The sequence below is a fragment of the Callorhinchus milii genome, unplaced genomic scaffold (assembly GCF_018977255.1).
Source record: "Callorhinchus milii isolate IMCB2004 unplaced genomic scaffold, IMCB_Cmil_1.0 Scaffold1, whole genome shotgun sequence".
NCBI lineage: Eukaryota > Metazoa > Chordata > Chondrichthyes > Chimaeriformes > Callorhinchidae > Callorhinchus > Callorhinchus milii.
The window spans coordinates 36,611,957-36,633,499 of NW_024704742.1; the positions used below are offsets into that span (position 1 = coordinate 36,611,957).

The 21,543-nt window shown below is 35.8% G+C and overlaps 1 protein-coding gene across 1 annotated transcript; it reads right to left on the bottom strand.

The window, feature by feature from the left end:
* Window positions 1-7,270: 7,270 nt before the first annotated feature.
* si:dkey-193c22.1 (alpha/beta hydrolase) lies at window positions 7,271-21,091 on the bottom strand. The gene is made up of 8 exons (XM_007896956.2): window positions 20,914-21,091; window positions 18,851-18,994; window positions 18,429-18,540; window positions 15,436-15,651; window positions 14,385-14,468; window positions 11,580-11,721; window positions 8,698-8,860; window positions 7,271-7,526 (listed from the first exon to the last, which is right to left on the bottom strand). The coding sequence occupies exons 1-8, from the start codon at window positions 20,931-20,933 to the stop codon at window positions 7,295-7,297; spliced, it is 1,113 nt and encodes a 370-aa protein (XP_007895147.2). The 5' UTR covers window positions 20,934-21,091; the 3' UTR covers window positions 7,271-7,294.
* Between the last annotated feature and the right edge of the window lie 452 nt (window positions 21,092-21,543).

Genomic DNA, 21,543 nt, shown 5'->3' on the forward strand with positions numbered 1-21,543 from the left:
TTTCTTTGCCAAGCAAGTCATTTTGGAACCAGCTCATTTCTGAGGTGACGATTCAATGTTATTGGGATTATATCAAATGCCCAGATTATTATTATCATTATATGGAGTTTGGATTGAGTGGTAATGACTGTTGTGCTGCATTGCTCATTATGGAAAACTAACACCTGGCCACATTGCTAGGTTATTGCTGCAGATAGATTTTGGCACAGAGTGGCCTATCATTATCTAGTTCAATGGTACTGAATTCAATAGCAATAAATTGGTATTCTTCCTTGCTTGCCAGAGAAGACTACAATATTCCATCACTGGGTGAAAATGACCTTGTAAATCATTGATGTTATTGAGGGTAGGCAAAAAATTCTTCAGAATTAACTACTGCAGCTTTTCAGCTGTCCGCAGCACGGTTGCTCTAGTTTAACTGAGATATTGTAAGCATTAAACTGGATATTTGTAATCAGAAGAGCTTCAATTTAATTTATAAAGTAAAGGGAATATTGCAGAGTTCCTTTCTCAACATTTGATGTCTTGGTCCTTCCATTATTGAAGATAATACATTACAGTATATTTCATTCCAATTTTGCAAACAGTTATCTTTCAGATGGAATGGAATATCAATTTTTGTGGCAATTAACAGCCATTGATGAAAATGAAGAACAGCATAGAATTAATAATGCTGCACGTCTTCAAGAAACCACTACGTAGATGCTATGATAAGAAGATGAATATTCCTGAATCATGACCCAGATATTATATTCAACAAGAAAAAAAAGAAAAGGAAAATAGGATAGTTAAGTGGATACTTCCACTGGGGGTGGGAGTACAGCACAATCACGATAAGCCAAAGATGCTTCTTCTGTGTTGAAATGCCTATGATTTCTGTAAATTAAATAATTATCTCAAAAGCTCATCAGATAAAATCATAAGGGTTCAGCTTCGACCAGACTGGAAAAAGATGAGGACTGCTGCTGTGACTTAATGGTTGGTTCAAGAGAATCATTCTATTTCTGGACCATTCAATTGAGAACATCACTGATTTGTATGCCCTGAAACAAAAAAATACTGACTGCATGGCAAGTTGTTGCAATTGAGATTGTAATGCGGTTCCTGTTTACAGTGACATTCTTATCTTTTAGGCATTTATAGATGCCAAGCAAAATCTTGACACAAGCAATTTGTTACCAGGTATTAATCCTTTCATTATTTCATGGTTACTGTGGATATATTCATCCCTGATATTAACCAAATTATATTTTTGTTTTATTCATGGCATTCTGTTGAACACTACTCTGCTTTATTATTTTGTCTGTTCTATTTTATTGAGTCATATTTATTATACATTATAGGGTGATATGTAAATTGAACAACACTACCAGGAGAATACCTAATAGATTTGATTTGAGCTGAACATTGGAGAAATATGTATGATGGAGCATAATCTAATAATTTAAACCAGATCAGTTGGTGAAGTCTGAACTTTGTGAATGTAGGCTTGATCGGGGGCCTTTAATGATTTAAAATAGGGCCCTTAAAGCCTGAAGACTTCACAGTTTATTTTTGTGTCTAATATCCTAAGGTAGGTGAGTGGGTGAGAGGTTATCTAAGGTGGATATGCTCTTAGCTGGGTCATTTATTCGACTACTGATGCCCAAAAACATTTTCTACCCAGAGGCATCTGCAGTGCAGGATTTATTTTTTATAGAAATATTTTCATCAGGTAGGTTGTCTGCCATAATGTCATGTAGGTCTTGTGTACTTACTCATTTTATATGAGTTTTATTCATTTGACCGGTAGCAATGTTACTATCTTCAGGTCTAATATTTCACACAAACAATCTAGCTGGCTTTTCTATCACATATTCTGATACTTAATCTTAATGTATTCAGGGCATTCGAAGCACAATACTATTAAGATTTCTGAGAAACATTTATAAATGTGTGAATGCATCCATAACCCATTCATTTCCCTCCATTCCTCCACACTGCTTCTGTGTCAGGCAGTGCAGATGTGGGATTGCATTATCACATCTGTCATTGTAACATCCCATCTGGGAAACAGTGACAGACTGCTCAGGGATGATAAGAATATAGTTTTCTCAGTTACATCTGGATGATAGGAGTATGTAGCCACAGACTGTTCATATTTTCAAAATAGCACCATTGAATAGGTAGCAAATTGTATTTGTTTGTAATCTTAATCTTTTTTGTCAACATTGATACATTTGTTTGACAGATCTTTGGTAACAGCACCATGTTTCAAGTACTTTTAGACTCAGTACTAATTATAGAATACTTAATTAAGGCTTTGTCACACACACAATAAACACAATTGATACAGTACTGTACTACTTGTTTCTCCCAGAATCATGTGATAAACAAGTACTGTATAGTTCATTTCCACACTTAAAATGTTACAAAAACTATTGCATGACGTGCTTTCCATTTCTAAAAACACCAATTTATACAAGATGCCAAAGTAATCCACAACAAGGGCACACAGTGGTTCAAACTCAGAAGAGGGAAGGTGAAACAAAGCTTTACATTTAATTAATTTACACAGAGTTGTGAATATGTAGGAGAGAGAAAGAGCCGAGAGGAAGCAGTTGGGTGAACAATGTTGGCAAATTCAAGGGATTGAGTTAGCCAGACGCCTGTTGAAAGAAACTACAGTATTTAAAAACAAGTACATTGTCTGGTATTTGTCAAGCTTTAGGATGGGCCATGTTGACCAGAATGCTCCCTTCCAGTATCCTGTATTCTATTCTGCTACACTGAGGTATTATTAACAGACTAAACTGTAGCAATCGCGATGATATTTATTTTCACTCATCAGCATGAATATACCTCATAAGCAAGAAAGGCACAGTTAATGTTTTTGGGTCACCTTACTTATGAAACTAAAAATCATGCTACAAATGTTTCCATAATGTATTCCCTATTTGTAAGAACAAATTCCAATGATTATTTCACTAATCCTGGAAAACCACAACTCATCTGTGCCTGCGCTTGATGAGTTATGGGCCTTTCATACTTGTGAAAGATGTGTTATAAATCATTGTCACTGGAAAAATATCCTTCTTTACTATACAAATAACAGTTACCAAATAACTCAAAAATGACATTCTTGCAACTAATTTACTTTGACCAATTGTACACATCTATAATATAAATTATATAACATTTCCATTGTACTATTTTGTTTAAGACGGGAGATTTGGGGAAATTCAAAGGGAAAAAAATGCATTGCTTCTAGGTAAGATTTGATAGGGAAACCAGAGGCTTAACCGTAGTACATCATTTTAAAATTATTTACCATTTGAAACCATAGTGGGAGTGCAGTTATCATTCAGTGAGGAGAGCCAGAATGGAGGGATAAGAGCAACAATATGGTGGAGGTAAAGGAAAGCGCTCCTGGTCTGGGATTGAATGTGGGGAAGGAAGGACAGGTGTGGGTCGAACCTGAAGCCTAGGTTGCGCACTGGTTCCGTGAGTCTGAGGATAAGCCGGGGAGGTTGAGGAGGTCAGAATGGCAGGATAGAAGATGTCGACGAAAGCCAATGAGTATGGCTTCCATCTTGTCAATATTGAATTGTAGGAAGTTTTCGCTCATCTAGGCCCTGAGGTCTGAGGTTTATAATTAAACTCAATTTTTATCACTAATAATAAAATAATAATAATAATCCTTGCATTTGATATAGCGCTTTTCATGTCGGGAGGACGTCCCAAAGTGCTTCACAGAACACATTGTAAAGTGAATTGACTGTATATTTGTGGGTGAACGCGGCAGCCAATTGCGCACAGCAATGTCCCACAAACAGTCGTAGTTTGAAAATGACCACATTATTATTGTTTTTGGTTTTGGAGGGATTATTATTAGACGTGTGGAGTAAGGAAACTTGCCCAAGGTTTCGCCCTGCCTGGAATTGAACTCAGGTCTCTCGCTTGCAAAGCTACACTGAGCTACAGGACTCCACACCTCAACTAATCAACATCAATAGTGGTATTTTCCTTTGAATGCCAGGAATAAAAAGGTATATTTAAGTGTATTGCTTAATACATATACTTTAGTATCTGCGTGTCAGCCTGGCTCAGTTGGTAGCACTCTCACCTCTCTGAATTAGAAAGTTTTGGGATTAAGCCCCATGTCATAAGAACATAGGAACTGGAGTAGGACATTCAGCCCCATTCAAACCTAACAATATGCACAGTTGGGTGCAAATTACCCCCAAAATATATCAAAATAGATTTTTGATATTTTGCATTTGGTGCTGTGAGAGAAAGGGTCACATAAATGTTATTGTGATTGCCTGAGAGTCCACATAAATACCATTGGGATTGTCACAATTTTGTATCTATCAAATACCCTGGTAGTCCACTTCAACCAGTAGCTTCCAATTCCAGCTGCATTTGGTATCACTCCTCTTGTACCTCAGCGAGTTGTTTTAATGTAAGATTATTATGGCTAAGACAATGTTTTAAGTTCACATAAGAAAATGGCCCATAAGAGCCTTTTTAAACAAATCAACAAAATCCACACTGCCATCTGGTGGAAGTAATGGAACAGCACTGAATAAGTAAGAAGCAATCTCTGTATCTTGTGTATTATTCAAATCATTGCAATATTTCAGTTTGCTTCTTACAGGTTTTATTGTAAAATCTATTCACTTAATGTATGTGTGAGCAAATAGCAGGAAATATAAGTTAAATTGAGGAAATTAGGTAGATTTGTGTTCACTGAAAGATGAAACAAAGAATTTTGCTTCTTGTGTAGAACCATAGAGGTCATAGAAATTTACAGGCCATGAAGGCCACTTGGCTGATCGTGTCTGTGCCAGATTCTTTAAGAGCAATTATTTTAGTCCCATTTGCCTGCTTTTTCCTATATCCCTGTAGTTGACTCCTTTTATGGTATTTATCCAATTCCCCTTTTAAAGCCAATAAGGATTCTGCCTCAACCACCATTCCCAGTAGAGCATTCCATATCCTAACTATTCTGTGTTACAGTACAATTCAACAGCATTTCACCCACAAACTACAGCCAATTCAGTTTACAATATATTCTGTGAAGAACTTCCAGATGTCTTTGAGAAGTGATAAGCCGCTGTTATTAAATCCAAGGATTAAATTAATAAAGAGGCCATTGAAACAAATCCTGTAAAAAGATTCAGTAGAGAACCAGATGCAATTCTGAAGAGACATGCGATGGGATGATATAGTGAGAAAATAGGATTGGTAGTCAAAAAGGGGCAGTGAAATGACCTTTGCCTTTTCTTAAATATTACTTTCTTCATGTATGCCAAACATGAATGTTAACATCACCTATAGTAAAGTAATTGTCCCAAAGAGAACGGTAATATTGTCACGAGTGTATCACAATGTTAGCACAATGACATAGGTACAATGGTCAAATTATGTCCTCTGTGTTGCAAATATTCTATGATGCTAACTTCAGGTATTGGTGAATATCAAATAAATTTGGACAAATCAGTCAAGACACTGACATTAGCCCATCTGAAAATGTCATTGAATTATGCAATGCAATTCTGGTTCCCGGTGCTGGAGCTTTTTTGCTTTTTTTTTTGTCAGCATTCTGTGTACTTTCCACCATTTTCAAAGTATTATGCGAAAATTTGCATGGTTCCTTGTACAATATGCTTTCAATTATGCAAACATAAGAGGATCACCAACAGAGACTGTCAGTACTCTGCAAGCAATACAATCATATTCTGTTGAAACTTTAACATTTAAACCATATTTACTCTGGTGATACACTTCATTATTATATAGCTACATTGTTATCTAATATATTTCCTTGGCTGAAGCACAATTGCAGTTTGAGCAGATACGTTTTCCTGTGCACTTTCGGAACAGTACTAGTTATTTCATGTAGTTTACACCAGTTAGAATACTGTTACAATGTTAAGACTATTTGATGTGATACTTTTCCTGAGAAAAAACATCATTATTTCAAATTATTGAAAAATACTGTCAGATCTGTCTTCAACAACTACTCAAGTGACTGGGCCAAAATGGCCTTCATATAAGGGCGGCCTCTGGCTAAGGGTTTGTTTGTGTGTTTTCTATCTGTGATTCAGGGTGGTTGTTAGCAGGAGGTGGTAGCTGAATGGAGCTGGATGCTTGAACAGGTTTGACTGTACGCCAAGCAGACTGATATAATCTGGATGGAGTTCTTAATTCAGCGCCTTGGTACGTTCTTGCTATATAGATGCAATTTGTTGTCATCACAGTCTGAAGATGTTATCTTGGCAGATGTGTGTTTTGATCATGAAATATTGTTAAGGAATGTTATTTTTGAAATAAATGAATAATTAACATTTAACAGTCTCATTATGTGTGTGTAATAGGTAGTTATTAGTTTTATTTCAAGTATATATGGTGGGAAATGAATAATTTTGCTTTGCTTTAAAAACACAAAATGTTGTTAGCTTGAAACTGGCAAAAAATGATTGCAATGCAATTGAGAACTTTCATTATTGTAGCAAAGTAATAGATGATTTGAACAGTTTGACACATTTTTTGAAAATATTAGATTTTGTAACCAAAGCAATCATTTTCAAAAGTTTATTACACATTAGACCCTTCTAATAAACCTTCAAATCTCTTTATAGTTGGTTTCAGATGTACAACTTTCTCAGTTTAATCATACTATTCAAGCAGTAACATTCACTTCCAAGAAAATTATAGACGTCATACAGGTTCAAGAGCATGAAGGTCAACCGATTTCAAAAGCAGTTAGACAGCAGTGTGTGGAGAAAATACTATTTTTCTGGATTGTAAACTTAGCAATTGTTTACTGCTAGATTTTCATATTACTCAAGCAATAAATAAATCGAATGCCATCTTTAATAGGTTCTTTGTCTTTTATGACACACTTTAGAAAATGAAATGGCTTGGTAACCACCCAAGACAATATAATGTTTTGCATCTACTGATGTTGAAAGTCAGTGTAAAACCGTTCCAAAATATGATAAACAGACATGCCGCAGTCAAATAATTAAACAAACCAGTTATTTTTACAGCATAATTGCAAACCACTATTGTTCCTATTTTTTCCAGATAAAAATGTCACCTACATTAAAGCAACAAATAACAAAACATGATTTTTGAATGGTAAAGCAAATTGATGGAATTACGTTGTCAACTTTTATGTGAAGTTGCATGTCAGTTTGTCATTGGTAATAACAACAGGAGGTAACTCTTAAAAGATTTTAGTGGATCGAAGAATAAACAAAAACAAAAAAAGTCAACATTTAAAAACATTAAAATCAAATTTTGTCTACTTATTCAAAAATGTATCAATTTCCCGTTTAAAGTAGCCAAAGAGTAAATGATAATATTTTCGTTTGGAGTCCATGAGATCCATTATAATGTTGATATGGTCAATTTCTGGCAGCAGATGAAGGGCCACGTCACCTGATGCAAATGTCAATGCATGAGAAAATTTCACCGTGGAATCCACAGGCACAATCTTATCTTTGGTGCCATGAAGCAAAGCAAAACGGGGCAACCTAGAAGCACAAATTCAACCATGTCATTCTCAAATAAACTAACAATTTGAATTAAGAAATGTGCACAGGATAATGTACTTTACGTGTGGGGTGAGTTTTGCAAATTGATTCAAACAAAATATGGGTATGACATGATAGCATCACAATGTTATTGATATAACTCACATACTCACTACTGTTCTTGTGCCCTACTTAAAGCATAAGCCCACCTAAACACATCAGTTTGTTTCCCTCCGAACAAGATGAACAAACTGCACTGTTCATATCCTCATCTTTAGACTTTAAAAAAAAATCTGTATCCATCTGTCATCTCACAGCTTTGGCACTGCTTTTTGGTGTGTTGTGTACCTTGTACTTGCATTGGTCAGCACCAAAAGCATCCTTTATTTTTTTTAAAAAATGAACTCGGTCACCATCTCAGCATTAAGTGATGTGTTGACCTCTACCGCCACATGTTTCAAAACACTTCAATAAATTAACAAGAGGTTTCACAGGAACATAGGAACAAAGGATTTAGTCATGACCAAGGCCTCTGTTGCCTTTCTTCTATATATGACATCAAATTACATAATATATTGAGTCAACGAAAATCCAGGTGCCGTCCCATTCTGATACCAACCTCACCCAAGTCCTATCGGCATATTTATCAACCTCTTTCTTTGCGAGTTCAAAGGCAAGGTAACTATCCTTGTTCCTTTATCGAGCGCTTAACCTTAATCTACCCTAGCTGTCCCACCTGATGTAGTTGCTCCAGAATGAGCCAGTTCTGAAGAACAAATGGGAGTCTGAGGTAGACAATAATAACCGAGAAGGCTCAATGTGCCAACCAGATTGTTTGGCAACTTTAATGCCAGGTCACCCAACATTTAATGTGGCAACACTGTAGCCTTGATTAGAGAATGAGCAATTGCTTGAATCTTGCAAAGGTCTTCACCTCATTTGTTTTTGAATTCCTCATATCCTCTATCCTCTGGCTAGATTCCTAGGGAATTGGGATGGAGCATCTGAAAAAGCAGCCTTTGGTAATAACCATGGTTGACAAATCATAAAGGGTCCACCGAACATTGGCTGATCTGTTTGCGTCAGTATGTGAATGGTGCACGAGCCAAGAACATGGAAAATTGTGTTGTATTGAGAAAAAGCCCAATATGATACTTCAAAAGTTGATTACCTGCGTAATCTCTCTCTTGGTAGAGAATTGACAACAAGTGTTGGTGAATAATGATCAAAGTGGTCAATTCCTTTCATAGCTCTCTGCATTGTGGATACATATTCTATTCCTCTCCATTGTTCATGTTTATAATGGTTCGCAATATGATAGACCCCACTTAGACCTAAACAGAAATCAAAATAATTTCAAGTTTTTGCATTGCCGAGAAGTAAACCAGACAAGCTTTAGAGCAAAATATAATACAGTTTACATTTATAAACAGTAAAACTCACAACAAAATTTCCACAACAATGTAACAGTCTATAATTATGGCTCATGATATGACTAATCCTTTAACATCCTGTGCTTGGTGTTCTTGATTCCCTGAGAAATAAAATTTATCAGTTCCCCACTTTCATAGAATCATACAGCACAGAAGGAGACCATTCAGCCCATCGTGTCCATTTGCAAATTAATCCCACTCCCCCACTCTCTCCCCATAGCCTTGCAAATTTGTCCTCCGCACTTTAATTCACTTTTTTTTAACAAGGAAATTTAAGTGATTATTACATATGGGGAAACCGTGTCAGCAAACCATTATTCTTAGGTCAGATACAAGTTGGATGCAAAGTATTAACTCCCTCTGCTCACTCCCAACAACATCTCCAATGTTAGAAAAGCACCCATTATTAGCGTAGAATGAATCTCTCCAGTATTAGTGAACCGTACACTTTAGACTATCGTTGCTTTTCCCACCTAGCTGGATTTTGTTGTTCCATTGCCCCTCAGAACAGGGCTTTAAAATTGCACTTGTCAATTCTGTAAGTAACTTTGCGGATTTCTCTATATTCATGTTAAATATACGTTTGTTTCAATAAAATATTGTTTACAAATGCTCAGCTTTGAACAACTGACTAAAGTCCATCCATAGCTCAGCTAGAGTAATTTTTTTTAAAAATTGCTAAAATTCAACTTAGGCAGATTTAATGAGAAAACAAAGTTTATTCCTGTTAAAGGGAGATATTGCCAATCAGATATAACCATACATAGTCCAGATCATGCACCACCAAGAAGAATAACATGCATGGTTTGTTGCGTGAAAGATTTGTTTATTAAAGCTTTGTTAATATTGGTTCTGAGTCAGATGTGTGGAAGATGCTAGGAAAATACTGTAAAAAGAATCTTGTTAACCATTCATTATTCAGATACACACATTAGATAGCAAATTAAAACCTGCTGTGAAGATACCTAACTGCTCAGGTTATTCCCATAAACATGGTATTCATTTGTGTTTAAGTCATTTTTTAAAAAATGCTTTATTTATAACAGCTGAGGCTAACCAGAAAAGAATAGAGCAAGTTTAGGTGCTTAAAAAGATCTGTACAGTAGAGGGCTTTAGAGGATTAGCTTTTACCAGATCTGCAGTGCACATGTTTAATGACAGCTACAGTATACACTCACTGCAGATTCATGGTAATAGTGGAAGAGTTTCTGTAAATAGTTCTAAAAAAATTTAAAATGTCAACTGATCATCCATTTTGTTTTAAAAAAAGACAAATATTACTCATGGTCTCAAATAACTTTACTTTCCCCTCTTAGCACAGCAATATTGTCTAGTCTTTTAGCACTGTTCATGGTCAATCACCTTTCTAAGAGTACTCATTGTTTTTTTATTTGTTGTGCTACCAGTAACAATACATTAATGCACATTTTCCTTCCAATTGTTGTAATTGTATTTTTATATTTCTATTTTTAAGTCTGCATATTTATTGATAATTATTCTTCTGGTACTCAATAAATTAAATTCAGCAATTTCCTGTAAATCTAGAATATGCCATTTAGGATATCAGTGTTTAATGTGTGAGTTTTTTTCTGGTGTGTATTTACAAATTGGATTTGCCATATCTGTTCACTGATACTAAATCTTAATTTCATGTAGAATTTATTTTGCAAAAGAGTGAAGTCAACAGCTCACTAGCAATACATTGATATAAGACTGTAATAAGGAAATATAAGCAAATTAGTTTCATTGTTGCTGGAGTGTGGGGAGTGGAGCAAGAAGTGAAGCATGTGGGTCTGATTGGAATATCAAACAAGAAGAAATATTTATTTTTTCTTGCTAACCTTTAGGAATATGGAATACTGTACTAATGCAGAAGTAATGCTCTGGAGATTAAATAGATAAAGTAAGGTATATTGTACATGATCAGTGCTTTCATATCTTAACTGCTATTGCTATGTTATTGAGGACCAGATTGCAGTTGGAGTTACATGATGGTTCGTGCTAGGATTCTGAAGTAGGAATATTGATTTGGAAGTAAGTCGCAAAAAAGGGTAAAATTGTTCACAATTGAAGCTCTATCCTAGCGCATTATTGTCAAGTATACTTGTAATGAACCACAGAATAAATCAGAGGCTCTTCCTGGTTAGTGTAGCTAGTTTAATTCACAAAATTGTCATTTTGCTCACAAAATATACAGTCAACTCACTTTACAGTATATTCTGTGAAGTGCTTTGAGATGTCTTGAAGACATGATAAGGCACTAAATCAAATGCATTGTTATTATTATTATTATTAACAATATTTCAGTGCCTTTAGACACCCTCCCAATGTGAAAGGCGCTATACAAATGTAATTTTGTTGTCGTTGACATGAAAATCACACTTTCACAGTTCCTTAGCAGAAGGAGGAATTTCATCTCCAATGCTTTTAAACTTCAACGTTTTAAACCTTGCTATGTGTTTATATATTGGTTCAGAAATTGAACTCTTGAAAGGTGCAAGAGCTGTTTTATAAGTAGCTGACATCCTTACAAAAATGAATGCAATATCTTTGAACAGGTTTATGCAACTATATTGGTTTCTTTTCCTATCACAGCACATTCATTTTTATGGCATCTTACCAATGAAACCTTTCACTGATGCAAGAAGGTCATTCTGTTTCATTTTATCAATCCCAAGTTCTTCATTCTCACCAGCTAGAAATAAGGTAGTAAGTGCGCACAGATGGGCTCCTGCTGAGTGACCAATAAATATAATTCTGTCCTGCAACCAAGTCAGAAAGAAAGAAATGCTACATTAGTCACAGGATTTAAATGATGTGGTATTACACTCCATTCTGCAAATGTGAATATGAAAAAGTAAAACCAAACTGTAATCAGATTTAGTTTGGATGTGTGTCATTAATTAATAATGGTGCAAAAAATCGTTTTAGCGCTCCATTATTTTCAGAATGTAGACTTGCATAGGATTAAATAACGATCCAGTTATGTTAAGGTTCCATTTGTTCACCTTTATAATTCACTGCCACTGGTAGTTTTGTATGATGTCAATCTGCAGGTTATCTGACTGTCACTGTGTGGGATGGTCTTTTTCATTGCTTTTGTATCAAGAAGGAGATTAATTGCTGCATTTGATTCCAAACACTGTACAGGTCTCTTCATGAACTCACGGGATGACGATTATTGCCTTTAGAGTGTTTCATGGCACTTACAAAAAGGTGTGTGTGGGTACATTTTCTTTCTCAGATCTATGAATATGTGTAGGATTATAGGCACAATCACATTGTTACTACAAATTCTTACCTTATCTTTTACCTTACTCTAGTTGACATTTACATTGTCCCAACACAACTTACACACGCCCTTTGAAAAGTGTGTTAGCTCACTGAAAAACTGCCCATTGAATGTACATCGTATAACCATTGTTTGTAATAATGTTGTGAATTTATTGATAGATAGACATTTTAGACTCCCAAATTTATATGGATTTTTAGCCTTTGTTTTGTAGTCAAATAGAAAATGTTCAACAACAACAATCTGCATTTATATAGCACCTTTCACGCGGGGTATAGTTTTGGAGTGTTTAAAAGTGGCAGAGCTAGAGGCCAAGCTAGGGAAAGAGGAAGGGAGGTGTCCATAGCCATGGTTGAAGAGTATGGTCTTCAGGTGTGGTCTGAAGATGGACGAGAAGTGGACAAGGGAGAGTGATTGAGATAGTGAGTTCTATAGTCTTGGGGAAAAGTGACTGAAATCATGGCTGTGGATGAGCAGAGGGGACGAGGGACGTGCAGGAGGCTGGAGCCAGCTGAGCAAAGGGGGCGGGTAGAGGAGTGGGATGTGAACAGGTTGGAGAGATAGAAAGGTGCCAGGACATGGAATGATTTGTACAATTTCCCATTGTTCATCCTCTGTGTGACATACCTAAGTATACCTAATTAACCATAGTTATTCAATATAACTAAACATACTTATGTTAAACATTATTTTAACATGCACCAGGCAACATGAAAGATGTGCTTGTATTTACGCGCACGTTTTGAATGCAGCAAAACACCACACAACTAGAAAAGAACGGCTGATGGTAATCGGAACAGACTGTGCATCTTCCCCACATCCCCAAATTAACATCGGATGGAACAGCAGGGATTTTAATAGAAATAAAATTCAGCTGTCTTGTTTACAGAATCTTGCACACCAGGTTAATATTATTTGAATAGAATAATTGGGATGGCTTTGGCTTTCTATGTGAGGAAATGCGACTTGCTACAACAGATTAATTTTATCAAAATGCTCCAGTGAGTTCTAATTAGATAAACAGAGTAGAGTGCTGCTATGACAACACTTCCTTACAATTAAATAATCCTGTGATTATACTACTTTAGTTTCTACCAGAAGGTTCCTTTGTTTTCTTGAATCCTGTATTTTAACCCATCATGAAGTAGATTGTAATTCCACGGTACAGCCTACACTGTTTCGCAGTGCAGATTGGTGCATTGTAACCCTCCCTTTCTCCCAGGAGCACAGCATTCTCGTGCCTCAGCTGCTCTGCTAAGAACACCATTAACGCAGCATTAGGGTAATTCTACCAATATTTTGGACTCAAACATCTACACATCATCACTTTGGAAGTGGCACAGCAGTGCAACAATTAATTGATTCTATTTTTGATTTTAAAGCCTCTTAACAGCACAGGCAGTATTGGATTAGATAAGGGAATAATAGCAACCTCAAAATGGCAGCTGAGAAGAAAATGTATGCTTATTCCATCAAACAATGCTGTTTCTTGTACAATGTAACTTAGCTCAGGACTCTGACTCAAAATGTTGGGTATGTTTGTGGGATGCTTAACTGTTATGTAAACCTGCACTTCCCCACCCCCCCAAAAAGCAAAAGAAAAACAAAATGGGATTATATAAAACTTCTAAAACCACAATCTTCCCCTTTAACCAATGAAGACTCATTATTATGCAGCAGATCGGGAAGCTAACGTTTCACAAGATTGCTCTGGAAGAGGAAAATGCCCAATCCATACATTTCTTGAGCAACTTTCATATTAGATATTTAAACCAACGGCTTAAAGGAATTTTGTTTAAAGATACACACCAAATTAACTTTAGATATTTTTCTCTGTCAATCTTGTCATTATCGTGTACAATTTAATTTAAGACTGCTGATAGTTGTGTTTAACAATCATGCCTTTATACCACTTTCCAATATATCCCGTGAAGTGCTTTGAGACATCTCGATGACATGATAAGGTGTTATATCAAATGCAAGGATTATTATTATGCTTCCTGGAGGAAATGTCACATAGGCACTTCTAAAACCATTAAAAAATATTTTAAGAGTCCCATTTCTTGCTACAGTGCTGGCGTAATACAATGTTTCAGTCATTCTTACCTTGATATATTTCATTATATTACTTGCCTTATCACAATTATATCTGTTCCCGTTTTCCTTGATCCAGGAGATACTGTCAGTGACATCTTGCACCATTTCTACCACAGAACCCTAGAACCAGAGCAACGGCAAAACATTACGAATACAAAGTGAAATGTTTATTATCCATTAAACTAATCGTATTGTCCGCAATGTATTTACAATGAATGAAAAACTAGAGACAGATCGATTTCTTTCCAGCTAGATAAAGTTTTACCATGAACTTAAAGTTATGAATGCTTCAAATTCTTTGTTTGAGATGTAACTGTACAATTTAAAATAGANTTTTTTTAAATTCTAAAATTCATTGGGAGCCTAAAGCACTCAAAAATAAGCAGCTAAAATGCTCAAAGGAGATTTTGCCCAGTATAAAATGTAATGCAAAGCAAGATAGAAATAAGAGTGAGTTATCTTCAACTGGATTTGGAGACATTTAAATATGGCAAAGATTGAGAAAAAATGGGGAAAGGAGCAAAATAACACAATAACAGTTTATTGAATAAGCCACAAGATCAAAAAAGTAAATAGGTGCATATAGGAAAAGAAACAAAAATGCTTCAAAAGGGAACAAAACTGCTCCATTATGGATAATCCTTGCATATATAGTGCCTTATAACGTCTTTAAGGAATCTCAAAGTTCTGCACAGAATATACTGTAAAGTGAATTGACTGTATATTTGTGACCGAAAAGCGGCAGCCAATTATGCACAGCAGTGACCCACAAATAGTCGTGGATTGAATGACCAAATTAACGCTCTTGCATAAGACAAAAATCTTTCCAGAAGGACTCATTATAAATCTTGTGTAAAGGTCAATCATTGATGCAGATTTCTATCACTTGCAAATTTCCATTACTTACAAACCAAGGGTTAAATTGCATGCATTATTATTATTATGGTTTTGTCAGTCACCTAACCAGTGTCAAAATATATTGTGTGATTTTGTGTGACCAAAACACTGGATTTCTGCTTGCTAGTACGTAACTAGTTTTGTATTGATAATATGTTACATATTGACACAAGCCAGAAACTTTACTTACCTTTGGATAAATAGAATAATCTGGGCAAATCACCACAGCATTCAATTCAGTGGCTACCTGTAATGCTAGCAGGCAATAAGTAGCCCTTTGTCCAGATCCCCAGGCACCTCCATAAATGAAAATGATAACTGGAAGATACGTTGAACTTTGGTCAAAACCTTGGTATTTTGGAATAAAGACATCCAATTTGTTACCATGACGCCCAAACGTTATGCCCTAGAGAGATATACAGCAATGCAATATCACTAAAACTTTATTAAGCCTTTAGGCATAGAAATAATTCATAGGCACAATGACTTAATTGTTCTAATAATGGCTGATAACACAATTCTTTTAATTTGTCATTTCTGTTTCCGATTGGTGTATAGGTAATTAAATTTGATACAGAGAAGATTAGTGTGCATCACTCAGAACAGTACATATTATAGAAAATTTTATTAATGTATTTTTAAAACATTTTATTTATAACGGTGATAACCAGTAAAAAGAAAAATTCTGTCCTTTTAAATCATTTAAATTGTCTTGGGAAATACTGTACTCATTTGAATTTCAGTTAAAAACTATAAGTTATATTTGACAGTTCTTTATGCTAATACTTTGTGCAATTTACAGTTTAACTGTTTTAATTAATCTCTAGTGCATATAAGGTGTACTTTTTTAATATAACACTAAATTTCTCCCCTCCTCCTATCCTGAAGGAATTTGACTCCCTTTCCTTCTCCAGTATCTCACCAAAATGGCCATTATTCATGTATAAACCTTGATGATGTATTATTCAACTGTGGGGACTGTCATAATTAAGACTATTCCTATCTTTACATCTGCATATTCTAGCAGGGTTCTCCACATTGAATCAGCGGTAGGTACCCTAGCCAACTGTCCCCCTCATTATTCCTCCCGAAACCAGGAGCTTTTAGGCCGAATGTCGAACTTCAAATGCGACCTTAACTGATTTCAGCTCACGCTGTGTCATGAACATAAGGTACTGGGGTCAGAAGTATGAAGAAGTGGATGTTTCAAGGATTCATGAAAAACTATTCTTTATAGCTGAGAAGTCTGGTTTATCACTTTGTGAATCAGAGACTCAAAATGTAAATAAACATCATATAAATAAATCAGTCAAAGTGTCTCAAGATCAAACTTTTAGGATAGAAGGAAGCAAAAATTGTCTGTGAAGTTCTGCTGCCATCTTTTGGGAAAGCAAGTTGATTCCCTAGTCATGGGAGGTTTACAGTTTACAGTTACGTAATATCTGAAACGACTTACAATAATTTTGTTTTCCTATTAATCTTTTTTTAAAGGAATATTCTAAGAGTTAAATGTATCTAGATTATACTATAATTAATTTCTGCTCATTCAATTACATTCTTTATTGAATTGTTCTATCACTAAATAAATGTATTTTCAAGTGGCCATTAAAGGTCCCATGGCTCTATTTGAAAAGAGAAGGGAGTTTCTCTTGGCCAACAACCCTTCAGAAAAAATGTCATTCAATTGATGCGTACAAAATAGCTGCTATGAATACATAGTTAACACACTTGGCAGCAAATGACATGTAAAATATTGGAGAAGTTTTCACCTTATAGGCGTGGAGTCCTGTAGCTCAGTAGTTAGAGCACTAGCTTTGCAAGCGAGAGACCTGAGTTCAATTCCAGGCAGGGCGAAACCTTGGGCAAGTTTCCCTACTCCACACGCCTAATAATAATCCCTCCAAAACCAAAAACAATAATAAATTGGTCATTTTCAATCTACGACTGTTTGTGGGACATTGCTGTGCGCAATTGGCTGCCGCGTTCGCCCACAAATATACAGTCAATTCACTTTACAGTGTGTTCTGTGAAGCGCTTTGGGACGTCCTCCCAACATGAAAAGCGCTATATCAAATGCAAGGATTATTATTTATTATTATATCAAATAATGATCTTTGTATTTGATATAGTGCTTTATCATGTCTTTGAGACGTCTTAAAGCGCTTCACAGAATTAACTATGAAGTGAATTGACTGTATATTTTGTGGGTGAAACGTGGCAGCTGATTGCACACAGCAGTGTCTCACAAACATTCATCGATTGAGTGACCAAATTATTATTACTTTTTTTATTGAAGGGATTATTACCCCCGGAAAAGTGATCTGCCAATTGATTAACAACTGGGTTCCGACTTACTGCTTGGTAAACAGAGGTGTTGCTTAAGGAAACTTGCCCAATGTTTTGCTCTGCCTGGGAATTGAACCCAGGTCCTCTCACTTGTGAAATGAGTACTCTAAATACTAAGCTACATGACTCCACAAATGCGAAGATTATCTATGTTGTCTTATTTTCAAAAACCTTACAAGAGATTTCAGTCTTCCAAAAGACACTGTAGCAGGAGACTATCCATTAACATGGATAGTCTCCTGCTTTATTAATATTAAGGATTCCGATTTAATAACCTGAAAAGGCACAATGCATAAAGAAGCAGTGCTACCTAAACTAGTTCTACTTCTTAGGAGACAAAATACTGCTTCAATGGAACTCCTCAAAACAAGGGAAGTTTTGAGAGATATTTCAAATTGAAACACTTTGTATAAGGATTTGAATCTGCAATTGGGGTGTACCCGGGGCTACCCTTCAGAAATATTAGCTATCCTACCTGGTTGAGATGGCAGTTTAATATGCAGATATCTCCACTGATATTATCTGATTACCTTTCAGAATATACAGCATAGAAGGATTCGTCCTCAAATCAGTATTTCCTTTTTGCCCAAGACTACTGGCTGATATTAGTAAATCCCCACCCACCCCACCAATCCTGATAAAAATGCAGGGCATTGATACAACAGTAAATTGAGATTCCTTCAAACTCAAGTCTTTTAAGAACCCATTACTGCAGACATTGTAACCACTGGGTAGTTAATAAGTAGTAGATATGAAAAGTATTTCATAGATATGTTATGTAAAGTACAAAAGCACAACGGTTTTGTACATACAGGACATTTTAAAAACTTTGCTTACCTTATTGGAGTCATTAAGTGACTTGTAGAGAGAATTACACTGGATGTACAGCTTTGTATATTGTATGTATCGCAACATCCCTAACAAAGCTATAGTGAGGCAGTAGACTCTTCTAAACAATGACAAAATGAGAATCCTTTAGACTTTTTTTTACGTTTATTAGAATAATCTTAACTAAACTGTAGAATATAGAATAAACTGTAAAGTAAATTGACTTTAACGCCTCTAAATGTGCTTTTTTTTAAAAAAACAATAATTCTCTGTATATTTACATTAATTGATAGACTTTACCATGTTCAAAAACATTTGATTGAAACTCCTTTTCTATTTTAATTTAACCCATTCAAATTTACAGAGACTTTAAAAAAAATCTATCAGCAAATTATTTCATGATATATAAAAAAATATTATTTTTATATTACCGTGGATACATTCCTTCTATGTACTTCCTGTATCCTGGTTTATTTGGCCAGCCATACATCCACTGGATAGTACCAGCAAGACTGTAGAAAATACCCATAGACACCATTCCAGCTGTAATCAGTGCTGGATACATAGCTGCCAACCTGAAACAGAAATAAAAGTCAAAGTTAAGTATTCGCATTGTCAATCCAAGCACACTTTAGTTCAAACATGCAAGGAATATGCATCAAGTCAGAGTAAGCCCAATTGAAATTGCTGAATGACTGAAGTTTCAAGAGTGAACTCATCTTTTGTGATCATGTCTCAAGGAAAATCAATCTGAAGGATTTCTCCATGTTATTATGCAAGGTAGTTAAAAAATAAAACATAGGCTTTCCGTATAATGTGTATATAATTTATATTTAAATAACTGATTTGAGGAAAATAATGTGTTCCACACTATTTAATTAGACGCAATATATTGTATGTTCAATAATGGTAACATCTGAATTATGGTTGCATGTATAATAAAGTACAAATATTTACATTTCATATACTTATTTAAAGACTAATGTTTTTTGTTTTCTTTTACAGAATAGTTACATGGATATTATGTAATGTCCCTTTTGCAAAAAAAAACCTTTGTTTTTTCAGGCAATGTTGCTGTTAAATCTGTTTTATTTTTTGAGGAAACAATTGAAACAGGATAACATCAACACAGCCAGGTATTGAGTTGTACAATATCTTAATGATCGGTTTTCCAGAATGGAAAAATAGGATTGATTGAGCAACAGTAACATTTATAAAAATTACATTTACTGTCAATGTTTTAATATATCCACTAAACTAAGTTGTTAATAAAACTGACTGAAATAATGGCTACTTTTTACCTGAAGCAACACCAATAAAGATTTTGGAAACATTATTTCTATGTCTGCTTAATTAAAATAGTTACAAATAATAAAATGTTAACAGCCCCTCCCCCTAAATGATCAAGAATGTTTCAAAAAGTGGTATCCTCAGCCCAACACATAAATGGGAGAGGTGTGTCTTTTTTTTTACTGGTTGTTATAAATGCACTTGTGAGTTATGCAAGTTGGGTAAACATATGTTTACTGGAGGAATTACAGGGGCCATTATTGTGAATTCAACAAGCACCAAAAAGGATTCCACCTGATTCTCTAATTCTTTTCTGAGGTATATAATTAAGGGCAGCCATAATTCCCTTTGCATGCGTATGTTTACCCAACTCACTTAACACACACATCCGTCCACGGCATCAAGTACTGTGCTGACATTTACTTTTTATTGTGGAGGAATTAAAAAAGAATTGATCTTAGTTTTACTAAGCCACAGTATTTCTTTCCACGTTGATTCCTTTCCTGGCTCTTGGTCTACACTGTGTCTCTGGTCTCAAGAGTTTCTGGAGCAGTGATGTATATCATTCTGCCTATCATTGCATGGCAGGATCAAGCACATTTCAGCAACAATATTTTATGTATTTAAGGTAGATCGCCATCTTACTCCTTTCCTCTGAAGCTATTGAATTATCTTACAGGACAGGACTCTTATCTTCCGTGACATATTTCAATCTATGTATCCATCAAGTCTAAGGGACGCAATAATAACATCAACGTGATGCTATATTTTCGCTATTCTTTTCAACCATAGTATGGGGATCATGAACATGGGTTTCCTTCATTCAAATGTCAGAAAAAAAGGCAAGAACAGACAGAACAACAGATAAAACCCACTAATATAAAAACATGATATAAAATCAATCAAGGTGACTTTAAAAATAATGAAAACTAATGAAAAAAACGGCGATGTTAACATCTACCACCCTTAATTCCAATGGAACAAGTCTACACAGGCCTTCCAAACAACACCAAATGTCTGCCATCATATCAACCACAATACAACATGGAAATTGCACTGCACAAAGAATAATATGGACACATTTGCCCCACAGTATTACAAGTACTACAAATCCAGGTTCAGCTTTAAGCCGATGTTCTTTCACATCTTGAATATCCTCACGGCTAAACCACACACAAATACCGCCATAGCACAAACATCCCACCTCTCTATATTGCAGTCCATCTGACAGGTCCGCACCTGTCATCTAAACAGTAAATAAAAAGTAAATAATAAATAAAACGTTATGTATCATAACCCTCAATTGAATTCCGCACAAACACCTATTCAGTTTTGCTGACTTTGCTCACGCAATCTGCCTCTCGTGTGACGCAACCCGCCTACAATGCAGTCGATAACAATACTAATCTTCGCATTCGACACAACGGCTTATCGCGTCTTCGAGAGAGAGAGAGAGAGAACGTCTTAAAGCGCTTGGCCGAATATTCCGTGAGGCGAATCGACTGTATATTGCGTGGGCGAACCCACAATTTCTTGACCTTTCGAACCGAAATCACACAAAAAAAAAGCCTCCGGGCAGAAACAGAAAACAACCGCACATTCAAACAACCGGATCCCAGTGCAAACACCTTGGGTTGTGCTCAGTGGTAAACCAGTGTGTGTGTGGTGGGGGGGTACCCTGGTTTTAAACCTAACACCATCCCTGAACCACTGAACAGCTTCCACCCACACACACACCCCCCCCACACACACACACCCCCACACACACACCCCCACCCCACACACACCCCACACACACACTCCACACACACCTCCCCCCCCACACCCCCCCACA